The 27,181-nt window shown below is 43.6% G+C and overlaps 2 protein-coding genes across 4 annotated transcripts in view; both read right to left on the bottom strand.

Annotated features, from left to right (window-relative positions):
- The window catches only part of far1 (fatty acyl CoA reductase 1), a 96,158-nt gene extending 82,809 nt beyond the window's left edge, over positions 1-13,349 (bottom strand). For 2 of the 3 annotated variants that reach the window (XM_072592521.1, XM_072592523.1), the window contains exon 1: positions 13,226-13,349. The gene's annotated coding sequence lies outside the window, so the exon portion shown is untranslated. The remainder of the gene's footprint in view (positions 1-13,225) is intronic. The other variant, XM_072592522.1, reaches the window with a different exon arrangement.
- On the bottom strand, positions 7,741-8,181 carry LOC140493386 (putative CENPB DNA-binding domain-containing protein 1). Its single transcript, XM_072591780.1, has one exon. It carries the CDS (start codon positions 8,179-8,181, stop codon positions 7,741-7,743), a length of 441 nt encoding a protein of 146 aa, XP_072447881.1.
- Positions 13,350-27,181: the final 13,832 nt, after the last annotated feature.

The following is a 27,181-nucleotide window of genomic DNA, read 5'->3' as shown; positions in this document are numbered from 1 at the left end:
CACTGTAGAAATGCAACTTTTTTCTGTCCTTACTGAAGCTGACTACTGATACACCAACAACAAACCTTGCGATGAAGGTGTAACAGCTTTTCAAATAATTTTATGTGCTGTGAATACTAGGATATTAGAACATTATCCTCACCTCTAACTTCTGGATTTGAATTTAAGGACTGAAAGTTACTTCGCTGAAGCAGTCATAAATAATTTAAGCTATCTTAAGTATTTTCAACCCAGTTCTCAATAATTAGACATGATTCATCTGCACTGAACTAAAACTTAATTCAAGGCTGGAATTTTCACTCCAAGACACCGCAAGATTAGTTGGTCAAAAAAGGGAAAATAATCATGTAGCTAAGATGGATAAAGTTGATCATACTAGAGGGTATGTTTGTACAATTCCAATCGCTTCATAATGTGCGCAGGAATAGTAACCTATTCCTGCTCACATTATGAAGCGATTGGAATTGTACAAACATATCCTCTAGTATGATCGCACTCTTTCACCAATGGAAATCGAGGTTTCCAAATAATTGCAATAAAACCTGAAAACGAATGTTCACCACGCTGAAGATCACTGTATTCTGTTTAACTACTTCTCTTCTATGATTACCAAGAGTTTATTGAGTGCCAGACACTAAGCAATAAACATTAAGACAAAACAAGGGCTAATGTCTATGCATGACTTCAAAAATTGAGATTACACAATTATTTTGTAGTCATTTCAGAATATAGGGAAAGTACATTCTAGGAGTCATTCTCCAGGAACTAAGTGTCCAATTTCCCAAACACTGAAAGCAAAACAAAAGAATACATGAAACTTACAGGTCAGTCAGCATTGACAGTAGACAAATTTCTAACACAGAGATAGACCCTTCTGAAAAACTATATTTTTTATAATTGCAAATGAACAGTAATTTATAAAAGGTACAGAGCACCTGGAAGAGAGACAAAAACAAAATGGCATAAAGACAGCTTCAATAGAAGAGACTGTTTCACAGAGTGACCATGATAGACAGAAGTGGCCACAATAGAAATCACAATGAAAATAATGTAGTAAATGCAGATGGCATATAAACCAAAGGAGTGGAGATGTGACAGATGTAAGGCAGGTTTGACTTGGGCAAAGGAGTAGCCAGCAAACAACTGGAAGAGTCCAGCGGTTTAGAAGAAAAAAAAGATCAACATCAAGAATACAAGATTTTCTAATCAAGGCTCCTTACCCAACTAAACTACACCCATTCAAAACATTAGCTCTTCCACCCCATATATCAGCATTCCTTCTCAAGAGAGAGGGTCAAACAAATGTTAAAATCTGATCTTACTAAAACATTGTTTAGCCTTTCTTCTCCAACACAGTTCTCTCATTTAAACATGTCACCGAAAGCAGCAAGACAGATGTACATAATATCAGAACTTAAAAGCATGCTGCATTCACCACTCAGCGTGGTATTCATTGAATCTGATGAATCAAATACAGAAATAGTCAACTCCCGAGACCATGGCACTAAACTAAATTAACATATACCTGTAATTGTCTGGGATAAAGACAATACATGCAGTTTAAACAATTTGTTCAACCAAAGCACGCTCAAATCTGAAAGTTGAGCTATTTATATATTATTAAGGATTGTCAATTTGTCAAAATACATGCAAACCTTATTCAACGTTGGGTGGCTCATATCCAGCACTGCATCCATACTGCACAAACTCTTCCAAAAAAAAGATCAGAACTGTAACAAAACCGCAAACCTAAAACCTGTTAGACATTTCTAGACATCTGTAAATAAGATTTAGAATTTTCTTCTCTAAATTCCTGCTAGCATTCTAACAAAGTTATACGATTAACGACCGCAATGTGCAACTTAAAGAAACTAGTTAGTTCAAAAATAACTAAGTATACATATTTTTCAACACTGCATACTATCCATTGTACAAAAATACAGCATGACTATCTGCTGAAGACAAAAGTCAATGGCCAGAGAACATTAGCCATTATCGGTGTCAGCTTGGCTCAATTGTAACAAGATCAACTAGGTGAAAGTGAGGACTGCAGATGCTGGAGACCAGAGTTGAAAAATATGGTGCTGGAAAAACACAGTAGGCCAGGCAGCATCTGAGGAGTTGGAGAATCGACGTTTGGGCATAAGCCATTCTTCAGGAATGAGGCTGGTGTGCCAGACGGGCTGAGATAAAAGGTAGGGGGGAGGGAATTTGGGGGAGGGGCGCTGGGAATACGATAGGTGGAAGGAGGTGAGGGTGAGAGGCCGGAGAGGGGGTGGGGGCGGAGAGGTCGGGAAGAAGATTGCAGGTCAAGAGGGCGGTGCTGAATCCGGGGGTTGGGACTGAGATAAGGTGGGGGGAGGGGAAATGAGGAAGCTGGAGAAATCTACATTCATCCCGTGTGGTTGGAGGGTTCCTAGGCAGAAGATGAGGTGCTCTTCCTCCAGGCGTCGTGTGGTCAGGGTCTGGTGATGGAGGAGGCCAAGGACCTACATGTCCTTGGCGGAGTGGGAGGGGGAGTTAAAGTGTTCAGCCACAGGACGGTTGGGTTGGTTAGTGTGGGTGTCCCAGAGGTCTTCCCTGAAATGTTCTGCAAGTCGGCGGCCTGTCTCCCCAATGTAGAGGAGACCACATCGGGTGCAACAGATACAGTAAATGATGTGTGTGGAGGTGCAGGTGAATTTGCAACAGATATGGAAGGATCCACTGGGGTCTTGGAGGGAGGTGTGGGCGCAAGCTTTGCATTTCTTGCGGTTGCAGGGGAAGGTGCCGGGTGTGGAGGTTGGGTTGGTGGGGGGTGTGGACCTGACGAGGGAGTCGCGGAGGGAGTGGTCTCTCCAGAATGCTGATAGGGGTGGGGTGGGAAATATATCCCTGGTGGTGGGGTCTGTTTGGAGGTGGCAGAAATGACAGAGGATGATACGATGTATCCGGAGGTTGGTGGGGTGGAAGGTGAGGACCAGTGGGGTTCTGTCCTGGTGGCGATTGGAGGGGCAGGGTTCAAGGTCGGACGTGCGGTGGAGAGCATCGTCGACCATGTCGGAGGGGAAATTGCGGTCTCTGAAGGAGGCCATTTAGGTTATTCGGTAGTGGAATTGGTCCTCCTGGGAGCAGATGCGGCGGAGGCGAAGGAATTGGGAATATGGGATGGTGTTTTTACAGGGTGCAAGGTGGGAGGTGGTGTAATCTAGGTAGTTGTGGGAGTCGGTCAGTTTGTAGTAAATGTCTGTGTTGAGTCGGTCGCCCGAGATAGAAATGGAAAGGTCTAGGAAGGGGAGGGAGGAGTCTGAGACGGTCCAGGCAAATTTGAGGTCGGGGTGGAAGGTGTTAGTAAAGTGAATGAACTGTTCAATCTCCTCGTGGGAGCACAAGGCAGCGCCAATACAATCATCGATGTAGCGGAAGAAAAGGTGGGGGGTGGTGCCAGTGTAGCTGCGGAAGATAGACTGTTCCACATACCCGACGAAGAGGCAGGCATAGCTGGGGCCCATGCGGGTGCCCATGGCTACTCCTTTGGTTTGGAGGAAGTGGGAGAATTGGAAGGAGAAGTTGTTAAGAATGAGGACCAGTTCAGTCAGTCGAAGGGTACTAGTTGGGTCAGCGGGAGAGGAAGAAGCGGAGGGCTTGGAGGCCTTTGTGATGGGGGATGGAAGTGCATAGGGACTGGATGTCCATCGTGAAGATAAGACGTTGGGGGCCGGGGAGTCAAAAATCATGGAGGAGGTGGAGGGAATTTGGGGGAGGGGCGCTGGGAATACGATAGGTGGAAGGAGGTGAGGGTGAGGGTGATAGGCCGGAGAGGGGGTGGGGGCGGAGAGGTCGGGAAGAAGATCAATTGTAACAACCTGTACTAAGTAAGGAGGTGATGGCTTGAGATCCCAAGCGTTCCTTCTCAGCATTCCTTCTTAAGTACAGAGATTGATAGCATAGAAAACTTCCAACATGATCGTCCAAACAAGCTGATAAGCTAGGCTCACCTTTTTCAGGCTGGTGCTCAGGATCACAGGACATGATGCACAGAAAAATAAATTCAAGTTCTGCTGGTATACCAGTCAACGTTTCTCAGGCATTCAACATAATCAGGCAAAAAAAAGTTATTGCTGGTTCTAGACAGCTGCTCAGACAGCTTTTGTCATCACCACACTGTAAAAAGTAACTCATTGTGTGAAGCACTCTGGCCTTATCAACAACACAAGCTGACTCCACATAAACCAAGCTTTTCATTCTCCACTCTCAGCATCACTGTCCAATGCTCCGTCCTGTACCAGTAGCACATTAGTACCTACTTTCCAGTTACAATCGGAAAAAAAATTACACACCCCACAGTGTTTTTACATTGTTTTAAAATGATCAGATCATTTATAAGTGGAACAAGATCCAAATGTTTTGGTTCCTATTTGGTGTGAGACAGCATTAAATCTGAATACAGAACCACTAGGTTGCAGAATCAAATTGCTTAACATATGGGGAATGTTTGAGGACTCTGGATCTATACTTGATGGAGTTTAGAAGGAGGAAGGGAGATCTGATTGAAATGTAAAGAACACTAAATGGCCTGGACAGAATGGACATCGAGAAGATGCTTAAATTGGCAGGAGAGACTAGGATCCGAGGGCACTGCCTTAGACCCTAGGGAAGAGAAACTTCTTCACTCAGAGAGTGATGGGGCTATGGAATTCATTGCCACAAAAGGCTGTGTAGGCCAGGTCATTAAGTATATTTAAGACAGAGATAGATAGGTTCTTGATTGTCAAGGGGATCAAAGGTTACCGGGAGAAAGCGGAAGAATGGAGCTGATAAACTTATCAACCATGACTGAAAGGTGGAGCAGATTCAATGGGCCCAACGGTCTAATTTCTGTTCCTATGTCTTATGGTCTCTTATGCTTCATCAATAAAAAGACAAACTTCAAAATATGAAATGTGGCAGGTCAGTGATGAATAATCAATCACTGTCACAAATTTTACAACAAAATGGCAGATGTGGTGGGAGGATACCCAAAGAAATATTGAAAATATTTTCAAAGGATTTCGATAAATATTTAAAAGCTGGAAAAAAACCATCATGGAGAAAGTACAGTGAAGTGGGACTTTCTGGGCTACCCTTCTAAATAATCTGTACAGATTCCGTAAAATCCAGATTACTAACTGAGCCACAAGGGAATTGGTACAGAATCAACAAGGTTAAAAAGATAAGTACATAGTTCAAAGATTGATATGGAAGACTTGGGTTCGAATTCATGGAACACTAACTACAATACTGGGGAACAAGGGAGGTGTGATGTAACAGGCCCCACCTGCATCATACCCTGACCAGAGTCCTGATGAATTGAATAACTGGGGCTGTGATTGGGCTTCAAACTAAATAGTGGGGGTGAGAGTTCCATTGCATGGAAGCTGAGAAAATCAAAGGTAATGGGAGAAGTAAAAAAAAAGCAAGGGAACGACGACATTGGTGAGAAAAGGTGTACAGACTCCCAAACAATAGTCACTATGCACAAAAGGCAATAAGTCAACAAATAGTAGCAGCATGTACAGAGGATAAATAAATGATTATGGGTGACTTTAATCTTCATGTCGATTGCGTGAAACAAATTGGAAAGGGTAGCTATGTCAATAAATTTATGAAGTGCATTAGGGATAGTTTCCCGGAGCAATACATCATGGAACCAACCAGGGAGCAGGCTATCTTGGAACTGATAATGGGTAATGAGGCAGATTTAATAAATTACCTCAGTAACAGATGCCTGAGGAAGTAATAATACATGATAGAATTTAACATTCATTTTGAGAGTGAGAAACTTGGATCAGAAACAACTGCTTTTAACATATATAAAGGGGAATTACAACAATGAGAATAGAGTTAAATAAAGCGAACCCTATTAGATTAGCAAGAATGACAGTAAGTATGCAGAGACAAAAATAAAACTGCAGATGCTGGAATCCAAAACAGACAGGCAGGAGGCTGGGAGAACACAGTAAGCCAGGTAGTATTAGGAGGTTGACAAGTCAACGTTTCAGGTGTAACCCTACTTCAAGACCAGGTATACTTCTCCACTTCCCGATGCTGCCTAGCTTCCTGTGTTCTTCCAGCCTCCCGCTGTCTATTTTAGTAATTATGCAGAGTCAGACATTAAAGGAGGTAATTCATGACTTTCAGAAAAAATATATCCCAGTAAAGAGGAGAGGTTCTGAGAGGGATAAACCAATCATTGCTAACCTAGGGAATTGAGGAGAGCACTAAGGTCAAAGAAAAAAAACACCTTACGAATTGAATCTGGGGGACAGTTAGGGGAACAAGGAAATGTCACAGGAGTTAAAGATTGATGCAAACTATTTGTTTCTGTTGGAAGATACTTCAAACATTCCATTAAAACTAAAGAATGTGGAGGAGGAAGTAAGTACAGCAGTGCCTCGACTTATGAACTTAATCCGTTCCGGGACCCGGTTCGCAAACTGAATCAATTTTCTCATTGTTTGGATATTTCCGGAGTCTTTTCTCTTTTTTGTCTCTTGGAGGTTGGTGATACCACAAGAAAACGATCCAAAGAAACTTATTTTTTTCTTTGTTGCAGAATTTTCCGAAAATGAGACATCACATTGTCATTTAAAATGTTCACTGCTCTGTTGGTCACAGTTTTGTTAGGGTGATGCCTCTCAACAAAAGTCTGCACTTCACTTCATTTGCTACAAATGTCTTTGATTTGGACACTTGATACATCTTCCCTCTCGTCTTCCTCCTCTCCAGAATGCTTCTGCTGCATAACCTTCACCTGCTCCTGTTGCAATTCAATAAGATCTTCTTGCTGAGTTCTTGTCTGTGGTCCTCAACCAGCTCTGCCACATCATCCTCATCGACCTCCAAGCCCATATTCTGGCCAAGGGTCACAATCTCATTCACTACATTTACTGATGTCTCCTCCTCAAAACCCTCGAAGTCGCTCTCAGGTTCACAATCTGGCCAAAGTTTCCTCCAGGCCGACTGCAACGTACGGAAAGAGACCTCGCTCCATGCCTTATCAATAAGACTTATGCAGTGGAGGATATTGAAGTGGTCCTTCCAGTACTGACCAAGAGTCAAACCTGTGTCGTTGGTGACCTGGAAACGCCTGGCGAACAGAGCCTTTGTATATAATTGTTTGAAATTTGCAGTGACATTCTGGTCCATGGGTTGGATGAGAGGAGTCGTGTTGGAAGGAAGGAACTTTACTTTTATGAAGTCATATTCAATATCCAAGTCTTCTTCCAAATTTGGAGGATGGGCAGGAGCATTGTCCATTACTAGAAGACACTTAAGTGGCAAATTATTTGTTTCAAGATATTCCTTGACAGCTGGCGCAAAAACGTCAGTCAACCATTCCATAAAAATCATTCGCGTGACCCAAGCCTTGCTATTCGCCCTCCACATTACCGGGGGTTTAGCCTTCAACACATTATTGCATTTAAAAACATGGGGATTTTCAGAGTGGTAGACTAATAGGGCTTAATCTTGCAATCCCCACTTGCATTCGCACATAATAAAAGCGTTAACCTGTCCTTCATTGGTTTGTGGCTCAGTAGTGCCTTCTCCTCTTGGGTTATGTAAGTCCTTTTGGGCATTTTTTTTCCAGAAAAGTCCAGTTTCATCACAGTTAAAAACTTGATGTGAGACATAACCTTCATCTTCGACAAACTTATTGAATTTCTTCACAAAGTCCTCCGCTGCCGCTTCTCCATGCCTTATTACACTATGGATTCCAGTTCATCGACGAAATTTATCAAACCAGCCTCTGCTGGCTTTAAATTCTTCAACACTAGCAGTACTTGTACTCGGCGGTGTCACCAACAAATCACGGTGTGTGTGTAGAGCCTTCTCGTGGATTATAGTCTCATTAACACTATCTCCAGCAAGCTCTTTTTGATTTATCCAATCTAATAATAATTTTTCAACGTCATCTAACAATTTTGGTCTTTGCTTCATTAAAATAGTCACTACTTTAGCCACGTCTGCTGCCCTTAGTGCCTCTTTGTTCTTTAGGATAGTACAGATAGTCGATTTCGCCGTGTCGTACTCCATAGCGAGATCAGATATGCGAGCACCATTCTCGTATTTAGCTATTATTTCCTTCTTCGTTTCTACAGTAATACGTTTAAGCTTCTTAGCACCACTAACACAACTACTTTTCACTTTCTTGGGAGCCATAATGAGGGCTAATTTAATGCAAAAAAACAAAAAAAAAGCGTAAGAATGCTTGGACGTTGGAAGTTCACGCCGCACGCACGCGCACGCCAAAGACAAACTGAATGAGATCACGCGGGGCCAGAGAGCTTTTGCTTTCAAAGCACGCGTAGAAAAGCAGAACAAAGACAATGAAACCACAGGCTTTTTGCATTCGTACCTTGAATTTCGTACGTACTTTGAAGCAAAATTTTACTTACAATCCTGTTCGTAAACCGATTTGTTCATGAATGGGGTCATTCGTATGTCAAGGCGCCACTGTACTATCATCACTGAAAAACCAATATTAGACAAACTAATTGGGCTGAAGACAGATAGGTCCCCTGGCCTTCAAGGTTTACATTCTAGGATCCTAACATCCTACCTAGATAGTGGATGCATTGATGGTAATTTTGCAAAAATCCTTGGATTGTGAAGAATACTAAAGGATTAGAAAACTTCCAATGTGACATTCCTCTTCAAAAATAGATGGGAACCAGTACATGCGTAATATTTGGAATTTCCACAGGTATTCAAAAAGGTACCTGACAACAGATTAAGTCATAAGATAAATGACTTGATCTACTGGCATAGATGTGGTAGTAATGGATGTAGGTTTGTTCGCTGAGCTGGAAGGTTCGTTTTCAGTCATTTTGTCACCATACTAAGTAACATATTCAGTAAGCCTCCGGACGAAGCACTGTGGATGTTTCCTGGTTTCTATTTATATGTTTGGGCTTCCTTGGGTTGGTGATGTCACTTCCTGTTCTTTTTCTCAAGGGGTGGTAAATGGGATCAAAGTCAATGTGTTTGTCGATAGAGTTCCGGTTGGAACACCATGCTTCGAGGAATTCTCACGTGTGTCTCTGTTTGGCTTGTCATGTCATTTTGTGGCTAGTTGATGTACATGTATTCTGGTGGCTAGTTTTCTGCCTGCTTGTCCAATTTAGTGTTTGTTACAGTTCTTGCAAGGTATTTTGTAAATGACATTAGTTTTGTTTGTTGTCTGTATAGGGTCTTGCAAGTTCATTAGCTGCTGTTTTAAAGTGTTCGTGGGTTTGTGGGCTACCATGATGCCAAGGGGCCTGTGTAGTCTGGCAGTCATTTCCAAGACAGCTTTGAACGGAATGGGACTATTTGGCACTGCCCTTTCGGCGCCAGTCATTTGGCCCCACCGTTTTGGCGCTCGTTACTTTGGCACTGAGCTGTTTTAGCAACAATTCAAAACACAAAAAAAAGACTTGCTTAGTTAAAGAAGAGAGGATGACTAACGACCAGATATAATTTTCTCAAACTGTTGCACCTCTGTGCTTGCATTTTGTGCTTCGTACACAAATACCCCAAGTCCCTATATTTTGCAGCCTTCTACATTTAAATAACCTATTTGTTCTCTTCCAAAATGAACTACTTCACATTTTCTGACATATTCCATTTGCCTACCTTTTACTTACTTAACCTATCATTGATTGATGTAACCTGCCTTTCAACCTATTTTTGCGTGATCTGCACACTTGGCGACAGTGTGTTCACTTTCTTCCTCCAGGTCACCAATATGGTGCAGCAGGTAATCAGGAAGGCTAATCAAACGTTGGTTCATTTTTCAAGGGGGTTGGAGTATGAGAGTAGAGAGTCTTTTTGCAATTACAACAGAATTTGCTGGAGAAACTCAGCAGGTCTGGTAGCATCTCTGGAGGGAAAGCAGAGTTAACATTTGGAGTCCAATTACCCTATTTCAGGATAGCAACTGTAAAAGTTGCTGGTAAGACCAAATCTGGAGTAGTGTGAGCAGTTTTTGTCCACTTATTTAAGATAATTTATAATTTCAGAGAAGGTTCACTAGGGTGATCCCCAGTATAGAGGGATTGTCTTATAAATAAGCGAAGGTTGAAAATGTTTGGGACTCTTATCATTGGAATTTAAAAGGTGATTTCATGGAAACACATCGAATTCTTAAGTTACTTGATAGGGTAAATGCTGAGAGGGTGATCTCACTCCTGGGAGCACCTTGGACAAGAGGGCATAGTCTTAGAATACAGAGGAGCTAATTTAAGACCGAGATGAGAAGGAATTTCTTCTCCACGGAGACCTGGGAGAATACCGTCCTTGTGTAAATCTGAGGCCAAGATACATAGATTCTTAATCAGTAGGGGAATGGAAGGTTACGAGTCAAGGGCAAGAAAGTGGATGTGAGGAGTGATCAGCCATAATCCTATTGAATGGTGGATCAGGCTCGAGAGGCTGAACACCCAACTCCTGTTCCTATTTCTAATGGTTATGTGGCCAATGTGAGCAAAATAGCCTCTTTTTGCATTCGACCAATCTGAAAAAGAAAACCATTCAGTACAAGAGCTGAAAGCATTGACAAAGATTGGCTTATATAATTGCTTGAACACACAGATCAATGATGTTTTAGAACTCTAGATTGGACAATTATTTGTTACTTATTAACTAAAATCCTATAAATCCTCATATCCAACTGTCTGATGTGTTGCAAAGTTTGAGAAACCTGGTGTGTATAGCTAAACAGTAAATACTGAAGTACAGTGACATCAGCTGACAACAGGCAGTCCTTGCCATAATGATAAACTAAACATTTCCAATTCAAGTCAAATGATGACTAAGGTAAAATTAAACTCCATGGAAGACTCCCCCATGAAACAGCAAATGGATGGCAAATAATCCATTTGATATCTTCTTTGACATTCTGCAATGTCGTTGTTGTTCAAGCCTGCTCCCACTGGGAAAACACAAGACAAGCATTTCCTTATATGCGAGTATCAATTCAAAGAAGCAGAAAACTGGGCTTAGGATCTGAATAACATTACATTATGGATAGGTATTTTCATCAAAAACCAGTTTGTTCACAATATCTTAAACATACTTCAGGATTATTAAATTCTACTCATTCCTGAAAGTTGTTTGAACCATTGTGCATGGTAAATGAAATCTTAAAAGCTACACCAAATATCCATTACACTAATTGCAGAACCATAACAATTTGCTCTTTTTATGTTGCAAGTCAATGCTGTAATTGAGAAATGGGTGTTACTGGCAAGGCTATCCTAGGTCTCCCTCATAATGCAGTGGCTTCTAAGGCATACTGGAGAGTGACTGCAGATTCCCTTACAGATATTAGTTGACTTTTTAACCACATTTCAAAAGCTTCATGATCAATTTCAAGATTACGTTTCTTAAACTGGATATAAACTTCTATCCTCTGGAATATAACCTCAGAAATATAATCCAGTAAATGTTCACTAAACCCATGCATGCATTCAAGTGAAATGGGGAGTAGTAGATACCGGGTTGTGCACTGTTGTTTATATAATGCTCACCAAATCACCTGTGAAAATCATACAAATTTAGTAGTCCAAATTTAGACTGTGCCTAGAATTAGCGTTCGTCTTTGCTTCACTGAGATTATGTACCAGTGGGCACAGTACCTAGATTAAGGGCACCCCAAAAGCACGTTGAAATGCTAACTGATTTTCCAAAATACGTTTAAGTCTAGTGACAATAGGAAACCTATCAAAAAGCAATCTATACAAAAGGAGGATATCCTGATGACATACTATATGTTTCTTTTGTGTAGACCCTGTATTGGACAGGACTTGACAATCCATAAAACAAACTTAAAAACAGTCAAGAAGTCACCAATGAATTTTTACATTCACACACAATCGAAGAAATTTGACAGACGTCCTTTCACCATTACACCTTTTAAAAGTTAAATAATGTGCAGCCTTTGCAACTGGAACATTTGCTTAGGTGGGCTAGTAGATTACAGTACCCAAAATAGATGACCGAAAATAACACTAGTGAACCCACGAATGAGCTGCTGCTGGCACCATGAGACACATGAAGACTGTCAGAGTAAAACTCCTATCATGGGGGCAGAGTGGCAGGATCAGGAGGGGTGCAGACAAGGGCTTGTGATTGAGGCTGGGGTAACAATGCCTTCTAATGTGGGCAATAGGAGGGTGAGGACAGGGCAAGTGTAGGAGAGGGGGCAAGACAGAGTGCCAATGCTGACAGACAATATGGGTGTGGGGGCAGCAGCAAGGTTGCGAAGGGGGGATTACATGAGCCTCAGAGTGTAGTACAGAAATGTTGTAGATCGGTGTGGAGACCAGGGCTGGGTCAGGAATACACTATAAACTGGGGACAGGTGACAGGACACAGGGTTATTATACTGAAAGGGCAAGCTGCAGGGAAAAGGGGGAAGGGCCAAAAAGGGAAGGGAGGGAGTCATGAAGATTTGTATTATGGATGAGCAGGAAGATAGGAAGCGAAATCGGATGGTGTCAGGTTTGGGGTGGAGCTGAAAATGAGACACTTTTTAGGATGGGGTAACTGGCCTGGAATCAGTGGAGGACGCAGGGGGCAGCTGGACTTGGATAAGGGTAAACCTGGCTGGGGGAGTGGGGGGGGGGGGGGGGAGGACCTGGCTGGGGGAGTGGGGGGGGGGACCTGGCTGGGGGAGTGGGGATCGGTGGGAGGGGGGGGGGGCCTGGGGATCGGTGGGAGGGGGGGGGGCTGGGGATCGGTGGGAGGGGGGGGGGGCTGGGGATCGGTGGGAGGGGGGGGGCTGGGGATCGGTGGGAGGGGGGGGGGCTGGGGATCGGTGGGAGGGGGGTGGGGGTTGCCTGGGGATCGGTGAGGGGGGGGGCCTGGGGATCGGTGGGAGGGGGGGGGCTGGGGATCGGTGGGAGGGGGACCTGGGGATCGGTGAGGGGGGGGGGCCTGGGGATCGATGGGAGGGGGGGCCTGGGGATCGGTGGGAGGGGGGGGGCTGGGGATCGGTGGGAGGGGGGTGGGGGTTGCCTGGGGATCGGTGAGGGGGGGGGCCTGGGGATCGGTGGGAGGGGGGTGGGGTGGGGGGTTGCCTGCTCTGGGCTGGCAGGAAGCTGAGAGGTTGTTGTGAGGGTGTGAGATGGTTTGGAGTCGGGGCTGAGGGGGGGGGGGGGGGGGGGTCTCTAATCTCTCCAGCCCTATTAGAGCGGCCCCGGTGCTGATCCGTGCCTCTTACCTGCTGGTGTTCAGGCCGATCCCTGGTCTCCCGCTCCGGCCCTACTCTCCCCCGCCAAGCAGTACCGCCAACCTCGCGCACACCACCCGCCGCTCATTGGCTACCCTCCACCAATCGCTGCCCGTTACCGCCTTTTACCAATCGCAGAACACATCGCCAGTATATCCAATTTCTATTGGAGAAAATGTACGTCAATCAAAGAATGGTGGACTAATCCTCCATGTTTTCAGACCTCGCCGCTTGTACGGATTTCTATTGGACTATATCGCTGTCAATCAAATATAGGGCGGACGCCTTTGTCCAGTTCTAATTTACTATTGGACAAGACCGATATCAATCAACTGTGGACTTCTTTAGTGGCGTGTTTAGTCTCTATTGGTTAATTTTCCGTCAACTGAGCCCACCGTAAGAAAGAATATCTTTTCTATTGGTAAACCCTGATGTCAGTCAAAACAAGGGCGGGCTCCAGATGCCCATCTTTGGTTTGTATTGGATAGAATCGATCTTAATCAATAAATGGGCACGACCTGGAGATGTACTTGGACAGCAGATTGGGTTCCGAATGGATAATGTGCATGTCAACCAACCGAGTTTAAGTTGATTAAAGAGATTTAGTGTTTTCAATGCAGTGTAACCATCATCTTTGTGTTGTGTGGTATTCAGTTCAAGAGGGTGTACTATCACAAATAGAGCTAGGGGTGATGTCTGATAGGGTCTCTCCATGTAAGGTGGAAATCTGGAACTCTCCCTCGCAAGCTGTTGAATTTTTGTATTACTCATAAACCGTTGCCCTGATTGTCACCTCTGTCAGTATAACATTTAGAGCAAGGGTTGTTTGAGGTATACCTAGAAAGAAATGCAGATCTGAAGCAAATAAAAACAGAAATTGCTGGAGAAACTCATCAGCATTTTCCAGGAAAAAGAGTTACCTTCTCAAGTCCAGTGACCTGCCCTCAGCACTAGAACCGGCTGGGAAATTGTGATATTTACAGTGATGACAATGGTTTGGAGGTTGGTTGAGGGAAGGAGTGAGCAGATAGGTGGAGACAGATCCCAGAGAAAGGTAAAGAAATGAAAAGCAACAAGGGAAGGTAGTTCACTGTCATGATCCTCCGTTGTCTATCCTTTGAACAGTACCTGTCTAATGATCAGTGGTAGAGGATTCGCCACTATAGAGATTCTACAGAATAGACACTTTTATTAGATAGTTACTTCAATATGTCAATAAGCACAACTGCATGACAAGTCAGCCATAATTACAAGGACTCTCGAGAAATGAACCAATTACATCTAATTCCCAAGTGACTGGGAACTCACTGCCTCCACGCACAGACTGTGTGTGACATCTACAGAACGGCTGCAGCTATTGCAACGTTTGACTGGGGATGTACAGTGTATCCAGGGTGGCGTCCAGTGTAGAGCAACAGTGTATCAGCAGTCCGCCAGCTGCATAGAGAGCTACAACTCAATCGAACTTTCAGCATTTTGAGTCTACTCCGAATCGTGGGAACCCAGAAAACATAACATCAAGTCTGGAGGAGCGGGGAATCTATTAAGAAATTCACAGCTTCAAAATAAAACATTTAGTGAGGGGGGAAGGATATTAAGTCATTGGCTCAAATGCAAATTGGAAATGGCCCCTCAATGGGCACCTGTATATATACGAGGTAAAACTCTTCCAGCACCACTAATCCAGAACCTGTATATATACAAACAGGCCCAGTGATTATTGGCAACAAAAGTCACCAAGTCAAAATTCTTCTGCACATGCTCAATCATGTCACTACATTCCATGCATATTGATGTAACATTGGAGCACACACAAAATGGAGTTAAAAATCACACAACACCAGGTTATAGTCCAACAGGTTTAATTGAAAGCACTAGCTTTCGGAGCGTCGCTCCTTCATCAGGTGGTTGTGTGCACAAAATGGAAATATACGTCCACATCTGCGTTTATATGCATACAGGCACCGGACAAATAGCGCTGGCAGTTGTATGGTACTGATCCTTCACCTGCGGTTTTGTGCACAACACAAACAGTGTTACATTGACAATCCCTCCTCAAAACACACTAATACTTTGTTTTGGTTATTTTCGCGCAATGGGAGAAAATGCAGCTCAGAAAATAAGGAAGCCTGATTTAGCCCAGGTTCCTCACAAGCTTTGCTTCTGCTTGGTGTTTATGTTCACAGCCAAACTATCTTTGTAATAGCAGCTGTTGCTGCTCCATCGTTGGGCAGTGACATCACCGAGCTGTGCAAGTACACACTGGTCGTATTCAATGATAAGAACAAACTAAAGGTTAGGTAACCAAGACAGGCAAAGGGAGTTAAGATACAGATCAACCAAGATCTAATTGAATAGTGAAAACAGCCTCAAGGGTACAAATTGTCTTCTCCTGTTTCTACGGAAGAGAAAGAATAACATGTCGTGGTGAGAAACTGTAAAAAGACTAACTGGGCTGAAGAACATTTCTGAGAGAGCAACGGTCATGACCTTGTTACAGAGTCTGGATTAAAGAAGCTAGGTGGGAATAATTATACTGAAAGAAATGGCAGTCCTAGCCAGCAAGCTTTAATAAAGCAATTATGTACCTGCCAATGCTAATGAAGCAGAAATAAATTGTCAGGAAATAAGGGATTTGATTTTTTAAAAACAAATACTGCTGGGTTCTCTACTTTTTGTCATTTATACAAATGATTTGGATGCGAGCATAAGAGGTATAGTTAGTAATGGTATATGAAAAGATTCATCACACACCTCAAATAGCCCATGAGGTGATGGTGCAGAGTAGCTCACTGGGTCACATTAGTGAGTACTTAATAGTGAGCCACATTTGTGTGGGCTTGAAGTCACATCTCAGCCAGGCCTAGCAAGAATGATAGATCTCCATTGCACCAAAAGAACTTGACAAGTGGATGGGTTTCAATAGTTCCATTACTGATTCCAGGTTTAATTTTCAGATTTCCCCAGCTACAGGACAGTGTTTCAACTTATTTCTCCAATCATTAGCTTGGCCCATTAGCAGAGTTTGTATAATCCGTATTACAGAGGAGGAAGTGCTGGATGTCTTGAAATGTATAAAGGTGGATAAATCCCCGGAACCTGATCAGGTGGACCCTAGAACTCTGTGGGAAGCTAGAGAAGTGATTGCTGGGTGTCTTGCTGAGATATTTGTATCATCGATAGTCACAGGTGAGGTGCTGGAAGACTGGATGTTGGCTAACGTGATGCCACTGTTTAAGAAGGGTAGTAAGGACAAGCTAGGGAACTATAGACCAGTGAGCCTGATGTTGGTGGTAGGCAAGTTTTTGGAGGGAATCCAGAGGGACAGGATGTACATGTATTTGGAAAAGCAAGGACTGATTAGAGATAGTCAACCTGGCTTTGTGTATGGGAAAACATGTCTCACAAACTTGATTGAGTTTTTTTAACAAAGAGGATTGATGAGGGCAGAGTGGTAGATTTGATCAATATAGATTTCAGTAAGGCGTTCAACAAGGGTCCCCATGGGAGGCTGGTTAGCAAGGTAAGATTTCATGGAATAGAGGGAGAACTTGCCATTTGGATACAGAACTGGCTCAAAGGTAGAAGACGGAAGATGGTGGTGGAGGGTTGTTTTTCACACTGGAGGCCTGTGACCAGTGGAGTGCCACTGGGTCCTCTACTTTTTGTCATTTATATTAATGATTTGGATGCAAGCATAAGTGGTATAATGATTAGTAAGTTTGCAGTTGACACCAAAATTGGAGCTGTAGTGGACAGCGAAGAAGGTTACCTTTGATTACAAAAGGATCTTGATCAGATGGGCCAATGGGCCGAAAAGTGGCAGATGGAGTTTAATTCAGATAAATGCGAGGTGCTGCATTTTGGGAAAGCAAATCTTAGCAAGACTTATACACTTAATGGTAAGGTCCTAGGGAGTATTGCTGAACAAAGAGACCTTGGAGTGCAAGTTCATAGCTCCTTGAAAGTGGAGTCGCAGGTAGATAGGATAGTGAAGAAGGCGTTTGGTATGCTTTCTTTTATTGGTCAGAGTATTGAGTACAGGAGTTGAGAGGTCATGTTGCGGCTGTACAGGACATTGGTTCAGCCACTGTTGGAATATTGTGTGCAATTCTGGTCTTCTTCCTATCGGAAAGATGTTGTGAAACTTGAAAGGGTTCAGAAAAGATTTACAATGATGTTGCCAAGGTTGGTAGATTTGAGCTATGGGAGAGACTGAACAGGCTGGGGCTGTTTTCCCTGGAACATCGGAGGTTGAGGGTGACCTTATAGAGTTTTACAGAACTATGAGGAGCATGGATAGGATAAAAAGACAAAGCCTTTTCCCTGGGGTCGCAGAGTCCAGAACTAGAGGGCATAGGTTTAGGTTGAGAGGGGAAAGATATAAAAGGGACCTATGGGCAACTTTTTCACACAGAGGGTGGTACGTGTATGGAATGAGCTGCCAGAGGAAATGGTGGAGGCTGGTACCATTGCAACATTTAAAAGGCATTTGGATGGGTATATGAATAGGAAGGGCTTGGAGGAATATGGGCCAGGTGCTGGCAGGTGGGACTAGATTGGGTTGGGATATCTGGTCAGCATGGATGGGTTGGACTGAAGGGACTGTTTCCATGCTGTACATCTCTATGACTCTATGACTCTACTATAAACCCCAATCCTATGTTGGTGTGCCATGGGAAAATTGAACATCTAAGACAGCCATTTAAGTAGAATTATTTAAGGGAAGAGCACAGCAGGTCAGGCAACATCCAAGGAGCAGGAGAATCAACATTTTGGGCAAGAGCCCTTCATCAGGAATGAGGCTTGTGAACTAATAAGATGGAGAGGTAAATGTGAGGGGATGGGGCTGGGGGCAAGGTAGTTGAGAATGCAATAGGTCGATGAAGATCAATGAATTGGAAGGTTGGATCTTGGATAAGGTGGGGGGGGAGAGGAAATGAGGAAACTGGTGAAATCCACATTGATGTCATGTGGTTGAAGGGTGCCAAGGCAGAAGATGAGGCATTATTCCTCGAAGTGTCGGGTGGTTAGGGGTTGGTGATGGAGGAGGTCCAGGACCTATATGTCCTTGGTGGAGTGGGAGTGGAAGTTGAAGTGTTCGGCTACAGGGCGGTGGGGTCAGTTGGTGTGGATGTCCCAGAGCATTCTGCTAGGAGGCGTCCTGTCTCCCCAATGTACAGGAGACCACTTCGGGAGCAATGGATGCAGTAAATGACGTGTGGAAGTGCAGGTAAAACTCTGATGAATGTAGAAGGTTCCTTTGGGGCCTTGGACGGAGGTGAAGGGGGAGGTGTGGGCACAGGTTTTACAATTCCTACGGTGGCGGGAAAGGTGCCAGGAGGAGAGGGGGGTTTGGTGGGAGTATGGACCTGGCCATTCTGACACCTGAAGGAAGAACGCCTCATCTTCCACCTTGCAACCCTCCAACCACACGGCATCAATATGGATTTCACCAGTTTCCTCATTTCCCCTCTCCCCAACTTATCCCAGATCTAACCTTTCAAATCAGCACCGCCTTCATGACCGGTCCCACCTGTCCATCTTCCTTTCCACCTATCCACTCCACCCTCCTCTCCAACTTATCATCAGTACCTCCACCTTCATCTACCTATCGCACTATCAGCAACCTTGACCCCCCCCCCAGCCCACCCCTGTCCCATTTATCTCTCCATCCCCTTGGCTCACAAGCCTCATTCCTGATGAAGTGCTTTTGCCAGAAATGTCAATTCTCCTGCTCCTCCGATGCTGTTTGACCTGCTGTGCTTTTCCAGCACCTTACTCTCGACTCTGATCCATAATCTCTGCAGTTTCACTTTCTCCTTATTTAAGGGAAGGTTTATCCATTAGTTGCCTTGTTTTGTAACCCTCAGTGTTCTTCCCTCAGAAACGTCTATCAATTTTCATCTTGAGTTGTTCAATTGATCCCTGTCTGAACACATTAAGAGAAGGTAGGCAGAGTTGTGGATAGTGCTGAAGGATGTTGTGGGTTACAGAGGGACATTGGTAAGATGCAGTGTTGCAGTAATGTCTGTGCCTCTGAGGCAGAAGGCTTTGGTTCAAGTCCTACCTGTTCCAGAGGTGTGTAATAACATTATTGAACGTGTTGTTTAGAAAATAGTTAAGTTTTCTTGATGATATTTGAAATTGGAGAAACTATGTGTCTCGGTAGAAGAATCAGCAACACGAATGTGCAAACTTAAAACACAATATTTTCATGTTTTTATGATCTGGAATAAAGGTGCAATAGGGAATTGCATGTGGATTTGAAAAGGAATCATTTGCAGAGCTGTGGGGAAGAAGCAATGGGAGATCAGGATTAATTGGGGAGCTTTTTCAAAAAGCCAAAATAGGACTTAAAGTACTGGGCTAAAAGTCTTCTTTCTGTGTTGTACTAATATATGGCTTTCTGTCTGTAAAAGGCACAGACAAAAATATTATACAGTTGTAAAAGTTTAATTAAAACTAGTTGAAGAGAAACCTGTGGAAACAGTCCTGGAAGATGATCCTGAAAAGAGCAATAGTGCCCCTTAGTGTTAGCAAAGGCCTAAAGGCTCCCTCAATAAATTCTAAGGAAAAGTAATTTACCTGAAATTTTACTGAACTTTATACCTGCCCATTTCTAAGCAGTGAGGTGGGGAAAAGTACTGAAAGTTCACAGTTTTATAAACATGGTGAACATATAACTCTGCCACATGCAATGTTTTTTTCAACAAATTCCCAACTTGGAATATACAAAATTCAAAAAAGGAGCATGAGGAGACCACTCGGCTGCTCTTCCATTTGATAATATCGTGACTGCTGTGATTGCTCCATATCCTTGCTATCTCCAATAACTTTTTGGACTTTTGCTTATTGACAATCTGTCCACCTGTGCCTAAAAAATATTTAAGGACTGTCTGTATTTTGAGAAAGAACATTATATAGATTACTTACAGTGTGGAAACAGGCCCTTCGGCCCAACAAGTCCACACCGCCCCGCCGAAGCGTAACCCACCCATACCCCTACATCTACATTTACCCCTTACCTAACACTATGGGCAATTTAGCATGGCCAATTCACCTGGCCTGCACATCTTTGGACTGTGGGAGGAAACCGGAGCACCCAGAGGAAACCCACGCAGACACGGGGAGAACATGCAAACTCCACACAGTCACTCGCCTGAGGCGGGAATTGAACCCGGGTCTCAGGCGCTGTGAGGTAGCAGTGCTAACCACTGTGCCACCGTGCCGCCCACAATTCTAAAGGATCACAACCCTTTGTGATGAAAATGTTCTCCTAAGGTCTATCTTAAATTGGCAACCCCTTATTTTGAAATAGTGATCACCAATTTCAGAGGCTCCCAAAAGGGAAATATCGAGTGGAATTTTCCAATGCCTTAAATGCTCTGGGTTGGACAATAATGAGAACGTTGGGAAGATATGGCAATGTTCAAAAAATCTGATTCCCAACATCGAGAAAAAAATCTTCCAATTTCCCATTGAAATTCAACCAGCGAGTTCTGAATATCACTCATGGGTGGCTACTAGTGTATTCCTTTGAATTTACATCTTATTATCTGCTCATCTAATTTGCAGCCTCCACTTCTCTCCTCCACTCCCAAGAACTTAAATATGAGTCAGAGTGGTAACTTGGCAGGAACATCTCAAATCAGGCTTTTGTCTGACTCCTACTGTCACCAACATTTCTCTGCGTTTCCATGGATACCAACCTGTTCCACCATTTGTCCAGGCAAGTGGTATCATCAAACCACCAACCTCACCACATATCCTGGCTGCTTTTAGACCAACTCACCCACCACTTCAGTCCTTTAGATGACCCTTTGGCAAGCAGGGACAGCAATGATTTGCATGCTTCTGCCAGGTCATTTTGCATGTAGGGACACACAGTGTTCCTGCATCTATATATGATACATCTTATGGCTCTTAGTTTACTTGCTCTGCACGCTGTGCATACATGGACACTTCCAGCCTCTCTGCTTTGCATTGCTTGTTAATGTAAATCTCTCCAGCCCTAACTTACAGGTCATCAGCTTCTCTAATCTGCAGTCCTGTTTACTATGGAGGGAGAAGCATGCAGCTTGTCACTATCCAGAGCAGTAAACAACCAAGAGAGTGGCCATATAAAAGCAAAGTACAATGGATAATTCACGTCTAAAGTAACAATCAAGTGCTGAACAAACTCATCAGGTCTGGCAAGAGAGAAACAGAGTTAAAGAATGTGTGCGAGGACACCACCACCACCTGTAGCTTCCTCTCCAGGTAAGTCACCATCCTGACTTGGAGTTATATTGTCATTCCTTTCCTGTAGCTGGAATTGTCTGGGATCACTATTGCCTAAATCCTGGAACTCCATTCCAGACAACATTGTTGTAGTACTTATACTAAATGAACTGTGATGGTTCAGGAAGGCAGCTCACCACCACCTTCTCAAGGTAATTCAGGATGGGCAATAAATGTTGGCCCAGCAGTGATGTCCACAACCAATAAATGAATAAAAGCTACAACAGAAAATAAAACACTGAAAGAAAAAACACAGATCATTCCTCCTGCAACCTCACACAGCAAATGATAAACTAAGCAGTACAATTTCATGATCAACAGATCAGACCTAAGCACTCAGTCATGACACATCCAGTCAAGAATAATGACATACAATATATCAATTTAATGGAAAATACCTCATACTTTTCCACATTAAACTCCATTTGCCGCTTCTCAGCCCAGCTTTGCATCTTATCTATGTCCCTTTGTAACCCACAACATTCTTCAGCACTATCCACAGCTCTGCCTACCTTAGTGTCATCCGCAAATTCACTAACCTATCCACAGATACATCCAGATCATTTATATTCACATCCTCAAAGATAAGTCTGAAGCTTTTTCAACAATTTTCAGCCAGAATTGCTGAGTGGATGATCCATCTCAGCCTCATCTGGAGGTCCCCAGCTTCACAGATTCCAGTTTTTAGCCAATTCAATTCACATTATATGATATTAAGAAACAGCTGAAGACTCTGGATACTGCAAAGGCTTTGGGCCCCAAAAATATTTGAGCAGTAGTGCCAAAACGTTCAGAACTTGCCAACCTCCTAGCCAAGTCGTTCCAGTATAGCTACAACAGTGGCATCTACTTGACATTGGATTATTGCCCAGTTATGTCCTGTACACTGAAAAACAGGATAAATCCAACCTGGCCACTTATTATCCTATCAGACTACTCTCAATCATAAATAAAGAGATGGAAGGTGCCCTCAACAGTGCTTTAAAGCACTTGCTTAATAATAGATTGCTCACTAATGCTCTGTTTGAGTTCCGCCAGGCCACTCAGCTCCTGACCATAGAACACAGAACGCGGTACAGGCCCTTCACCCTCAATGTTGCGCCGACCTGGGAAAATAATCTGATGCCCATCTAACCTGCACCGTTCCATTATTATCCATATATCCAATGCCCATTTATATGCCCTTAATGTCAGCAAGTCTACTACTGTTGCAGGCACGAGCTGAAAATGTGTTGCTGGAAAAGCGCAGCAGGTCAGGCAGCATCCAAGGAACAGGAGAATCAACGTCCTGAAGAAGGGCTTATGCCTGAAACATCGATTCTCCTGTTCCTTGGATGCTGCCTGACCTGCTGCGCTTTTCCAGCAACACATTTTCAGCTCTGATCTCCAGCATCTGCAGTCCTCGCTTTCTCCTCGAAGATTTTAACCTACTGTTGCAGGCAGGCAGTTCCACGCTCCTACTACTCTCTGGGTGAAAGCTTCCACATCCTTCCTATAATGCGGTGACCAGAACTGTACGCGATACTCCAGGTGGAGCCTTACCAGTGTCTTGTACAGCTGAAGCATAACTTCATGGCTCCAAAAGTCATCCCCCTACTAATAAACGCCAACACACCATATGCCTTCTTAACAACCCTATCAACCTGGGTGGAAACCTTTAGGGATTTATGCACCTGGACATCGAGGTCTTTCTGTTCATCTACACTGCCAAGAATTTTACAATTAGCCCAGTACTCTGCATTCCTGTTATTTCTTCCAAAGTGAAATACCTCACACTTTTCCACATTAAACTCCATTTGCTGCTTCTTAAAACTCTGCATCTTATCTATGTCCTACTGTAACCCACAACATCCTTCAGCACTATCCACAACTCTGCCTACCTTAGTGTCATCTGCAAATTTACTAACCCATCCGCAGACACATCCAGATCATTTATAAAAATATGAAACAGCAATGGCTCCAAAACAGATCCTTGCGGCACACCACTGGTAACTGAGCTCCAGGATGAACATTTCCCATCAACCACCACCCTCTGTCTTCTTTCAGCTAGCCAATTTCTGATCCAAACCACAAAATCACCTTCAATCCCGAAACTCCAACACTCCTATTCTCATTACAATCTTGGTTCAACATAGGAAAATGAGTCGAACTCCAGAGATGAGGTGAGAATGACTGCCCTTGACACAAGGCTGCACCTGGCCTGGCATAGCATCAATATGCCTTAAAAAAAAATCTAGAGTCAATGGGAATCAAGGGAAAAAACGTCTGTATCGGTTAGAGTCAAACCCAACACAAAGGAAGTTGGTCCATCTGGACCGAGGGATTGTCAGCCAATCTGCTTAGCAAAGATCTTACATTGGGAGGGATGAGGGGATTGCCAATCAATGTGTGTATGAAAACAGATGACCTCAGGGATGCATAGTAGGGGTTAGCTGTACTGGCCAACAGGCAATGTGGAAATACTAAACTCCACTCTTGTTTTCCTATAGTTAGTGTTAAATATGAAACATAGGTAAAATCTGAATCCCATGGACTTATTAAAAATGTTTACATTTTGATTTCTGCTTCATGGAATTGGGCTGGTTAGTTGACCTTTGCCATTACCCCGACCATCTCACTGACATTGAAACCTCCATTATCCTGAAAAAAAGGATACAGGCTTGGTCTGATTGGCAGGTGGGCTTTGGGTTTGAGGTTTATCTTATTTCAAAAGTATACTTTATTTGTAAAACATCTTTCTATTCATGCACAGTCAGTAGAGCAGATCAATTCCATGTGATCACAGAATCCCTACAGTGTGGGAAACAGGCCATTCAGCCCAACAAGTCAGAACCAGTACTCTGAAAAGCATCCCACTCAGACCCTTTACCCTTCCCTCTAACTATGCATTTTCTGTGGCTAACCCATGTCGCCTGCATATCCCTGGATACATTGGACAAATTAGTATGGCCAATCAACCTAACCTGCACATCTTTGGACTGTGGGAGGAAACTGGAGCATACCCACACAGACACAGGAAGAACATGCAAACTCCACACAGACAGTCACCCGAGGCTGGAATCAAATCTGGGTCCCGGGCACTGTGAGGCAGCAGTGCTAACCACTGAGCCACTCTGCCACCCTCTGCAGTCTTTGCATATTGAGAACAAAGCAAAAGCCCAAGGCATTTCTTACTTATACAAGACTATATTGACATACATTTGAGATACCGTGAGGGTCCAATAATTGAACAAATCCTTCTTATACTTACGCTGAAACACCTCAGACGGTGCCTTGGTATCAGCAACTCCAAGCTTCAGTACATTGTGTTGGACATTGGAATATGCCAGTCTGCAACACTTGGACAAAGTCAACTCCTTGCTCTGGAAGACCAACATGTTTTGGGCAGACCAAAGAGTGTTTTTCACTGAGTTGATAGTCCTCCAGGTACAGTTGATGCTTGGTGTGTGTCCCGAGGACTAGACCATACAATGGAGCTGCTCAGGACAAACCTCAACAAAAGCCACTGCATCTCTCCCCAGACTTTATTTGTAAAGGCACATTCCAGAAGGAGATATGTGACAGTCTCTACCCAGATATCCCCACCACCTACAACTGCTTCAAGGGCAGCATAGAGAATCCAGGCAGACATGAAGGATCTCACATGTAGTACCCTTCTCTCCACCAGCCAAGTGTTGTCTTGGTTATTATTAGAAAAGTTTGGTTAGGAGGCATTCTGCAAAATGACTTTGACAGTCTGATCAGGGAGTAACCCACCTGGATCCACCCTTTCCTTTTTTTACAGGATCTCGAGGACACTATGTGCTGCCCACCTCCTGATGAACTTGTGGTCAAAGGTATTTTTCTTTGCAAATTCCTCCATGAAGGATAGGGAATACGGAACGGTCCAACTACTTGCGGCATTCCACAGCAGCAAGGCCGGTCGCATCCTACATTACACTGGGGACAGGTAGAACCTCAGTACGTAGTGACACTTGGTGTTTGTGAAACGAGCGCTACACACAGCTTGACCCAGCCGCACAGAAAAGTGGTCATCAGGATGAGGGCAGAGTTGGCTATATTCTTCTCCACCTTATCCAGAGCTTTATACACGATGTCCCTGTGGACATGGTTCATCTTAGACCTCCAGGTGAGAGGGAAGATGGTTTGGGTGACTGCAATGATGTCAGTTATGGAAATAGGCCAGACCGGCAGCATGCACCACAACAGAGAGAATGCTTTGCACCTGATGACCAGGTTGTTACCCACATTGGAGAGGGTAATGCCCAGTTTCTGCCTGACCTTGGCATTGCGCTCATCCTAAGTTTTTGTTCATGCCCTGGCCCCTGCAAACCCCTATGCCACCACCTTCAGGCAATTTGGCCTGGTGGTGATGGAATAAAGGATCAGTCGACACAGTTCCCAAAGAACATGGCCTCGCTCTTGTTTCAATTTACCTTGGTTCCTGAGGCCAATTCGAACTTATCACAGATGCTCATGAGTCTGCAAATTGACAGTGGATCCGAGCAGAAGACAACAACATCATCCATGTCCAGGGATGCTTTGTCCTGCAGGCCTCTACTGCCTGGAACAGTGACACTCTCACATCCTTCCTGATGGACTCAGCAAAAGGCTCTGTACAGCCCACAAACAAGGCGAGATTTTTATGAACATTTCACCCAATTCAAACAGGTTGCTTTTTGGAGAATAAATATCCCCTTTGTACCTCTCTTCTGCACTTGACGTAGGCTACCCGAGTTACTGAGAATTCTAAACTTCTCAGTTTTAATTATTAAATCTAGAAGTGTCAGAGCAAGCATTTACAAACATAGACAGATGGGCAAGAAGGAGCAAAATAAACTCAAGTATTAAAAGAAGTAAAAGAAAAGCGTATTTACTTTGCTTATATACATTACATAGTGCCATTCATGACTGGATAGTTATGTAGAAAGACCAGTTCATGGGCAGTGGTTACCTTCCCATTGCAAAGTACTTTCCAGCCATCCAAATAATCTTGAAGTGTAATTAGCGTTGAAATGTCGCAAATGCAGCAAATGATTTGTGCACAGATTGCCTACAAAGTGTCATGTGATGCTGACCAAGCCATCTCCAAAGGTGTATCACTTCCTCATTACAACACCGAAGTATTAGTTTTCATTATACAGACAGTGTGACCCAGTGATCCGATACTGAAACCATGAGATGTGAAATTCCTCACACTTTTGTTATGCAGATAAATGTGAAAACAATTATTAATTTTCAAAACAATTCGAATAATCATTTTATGATTGTGTATCTTATCATTTGCCAACCTTTTAATTTACACATTCAAAGTTTATAGGTTCTAAACACAGAAAGAAGTTTTCCCCAGGTGGGGCTATTTAGAATGAGAGGTCACAGTTTGAGGATAAGAATTAGTAGATTTAAAACAAGAGATAAGGAGAAATTATTTCTCTCAAATGGTCCTAAATCTATAGAATTCACTACCTGAGAGTATGGTGGATGGTGGGATGTTGAATAAATTTAAGGAGGAGATAGACAGATTTTAAGTTAGTAATGGGGTAAATGGTTTTGGGGAGTGGGCAGGAAAGTGGAGTTGAGCTGAGACCAGCCATGGTTGTATTAAATAGCAGAGCATGCTTAAGGGGCTAAATTGGCTACTCCTGCTCCTAATTCTTATGTTAC

This window comes from Chiloscyllium punctatum, chromosome 22 (assembly GCF_047496795.1).
Source record: "Chiloscyllium punctatum isolate Juve2018m chromosome 22, sChiPun1.3, whole genome shotgun sequence".
In the NCBI taxonomy this organism is placed as follows: domain Eukaryota; kingdom Metazoa; phylum Chordata; class Chondrichthyes; order Orectolobiformes; family Hemiscylliidae; genus Chiloscyllium; species Chiloscyllium punctatum.
Note: the sequence above shows the minus strand (reverse complement) of the source record. Positions and strands in the feature narration are given on the sequence as shown.

Bases quoted from the DNA above. Each gene is read 5' to 3' on its own strand.
- LOC140493386 (XM_072591780.1), bottom strand. From the start codon at position 8,181: ATGGCTCCCAAGAAAGTGAAAAGTAGTTGTGTTAGTGGTGCTAAGAAG.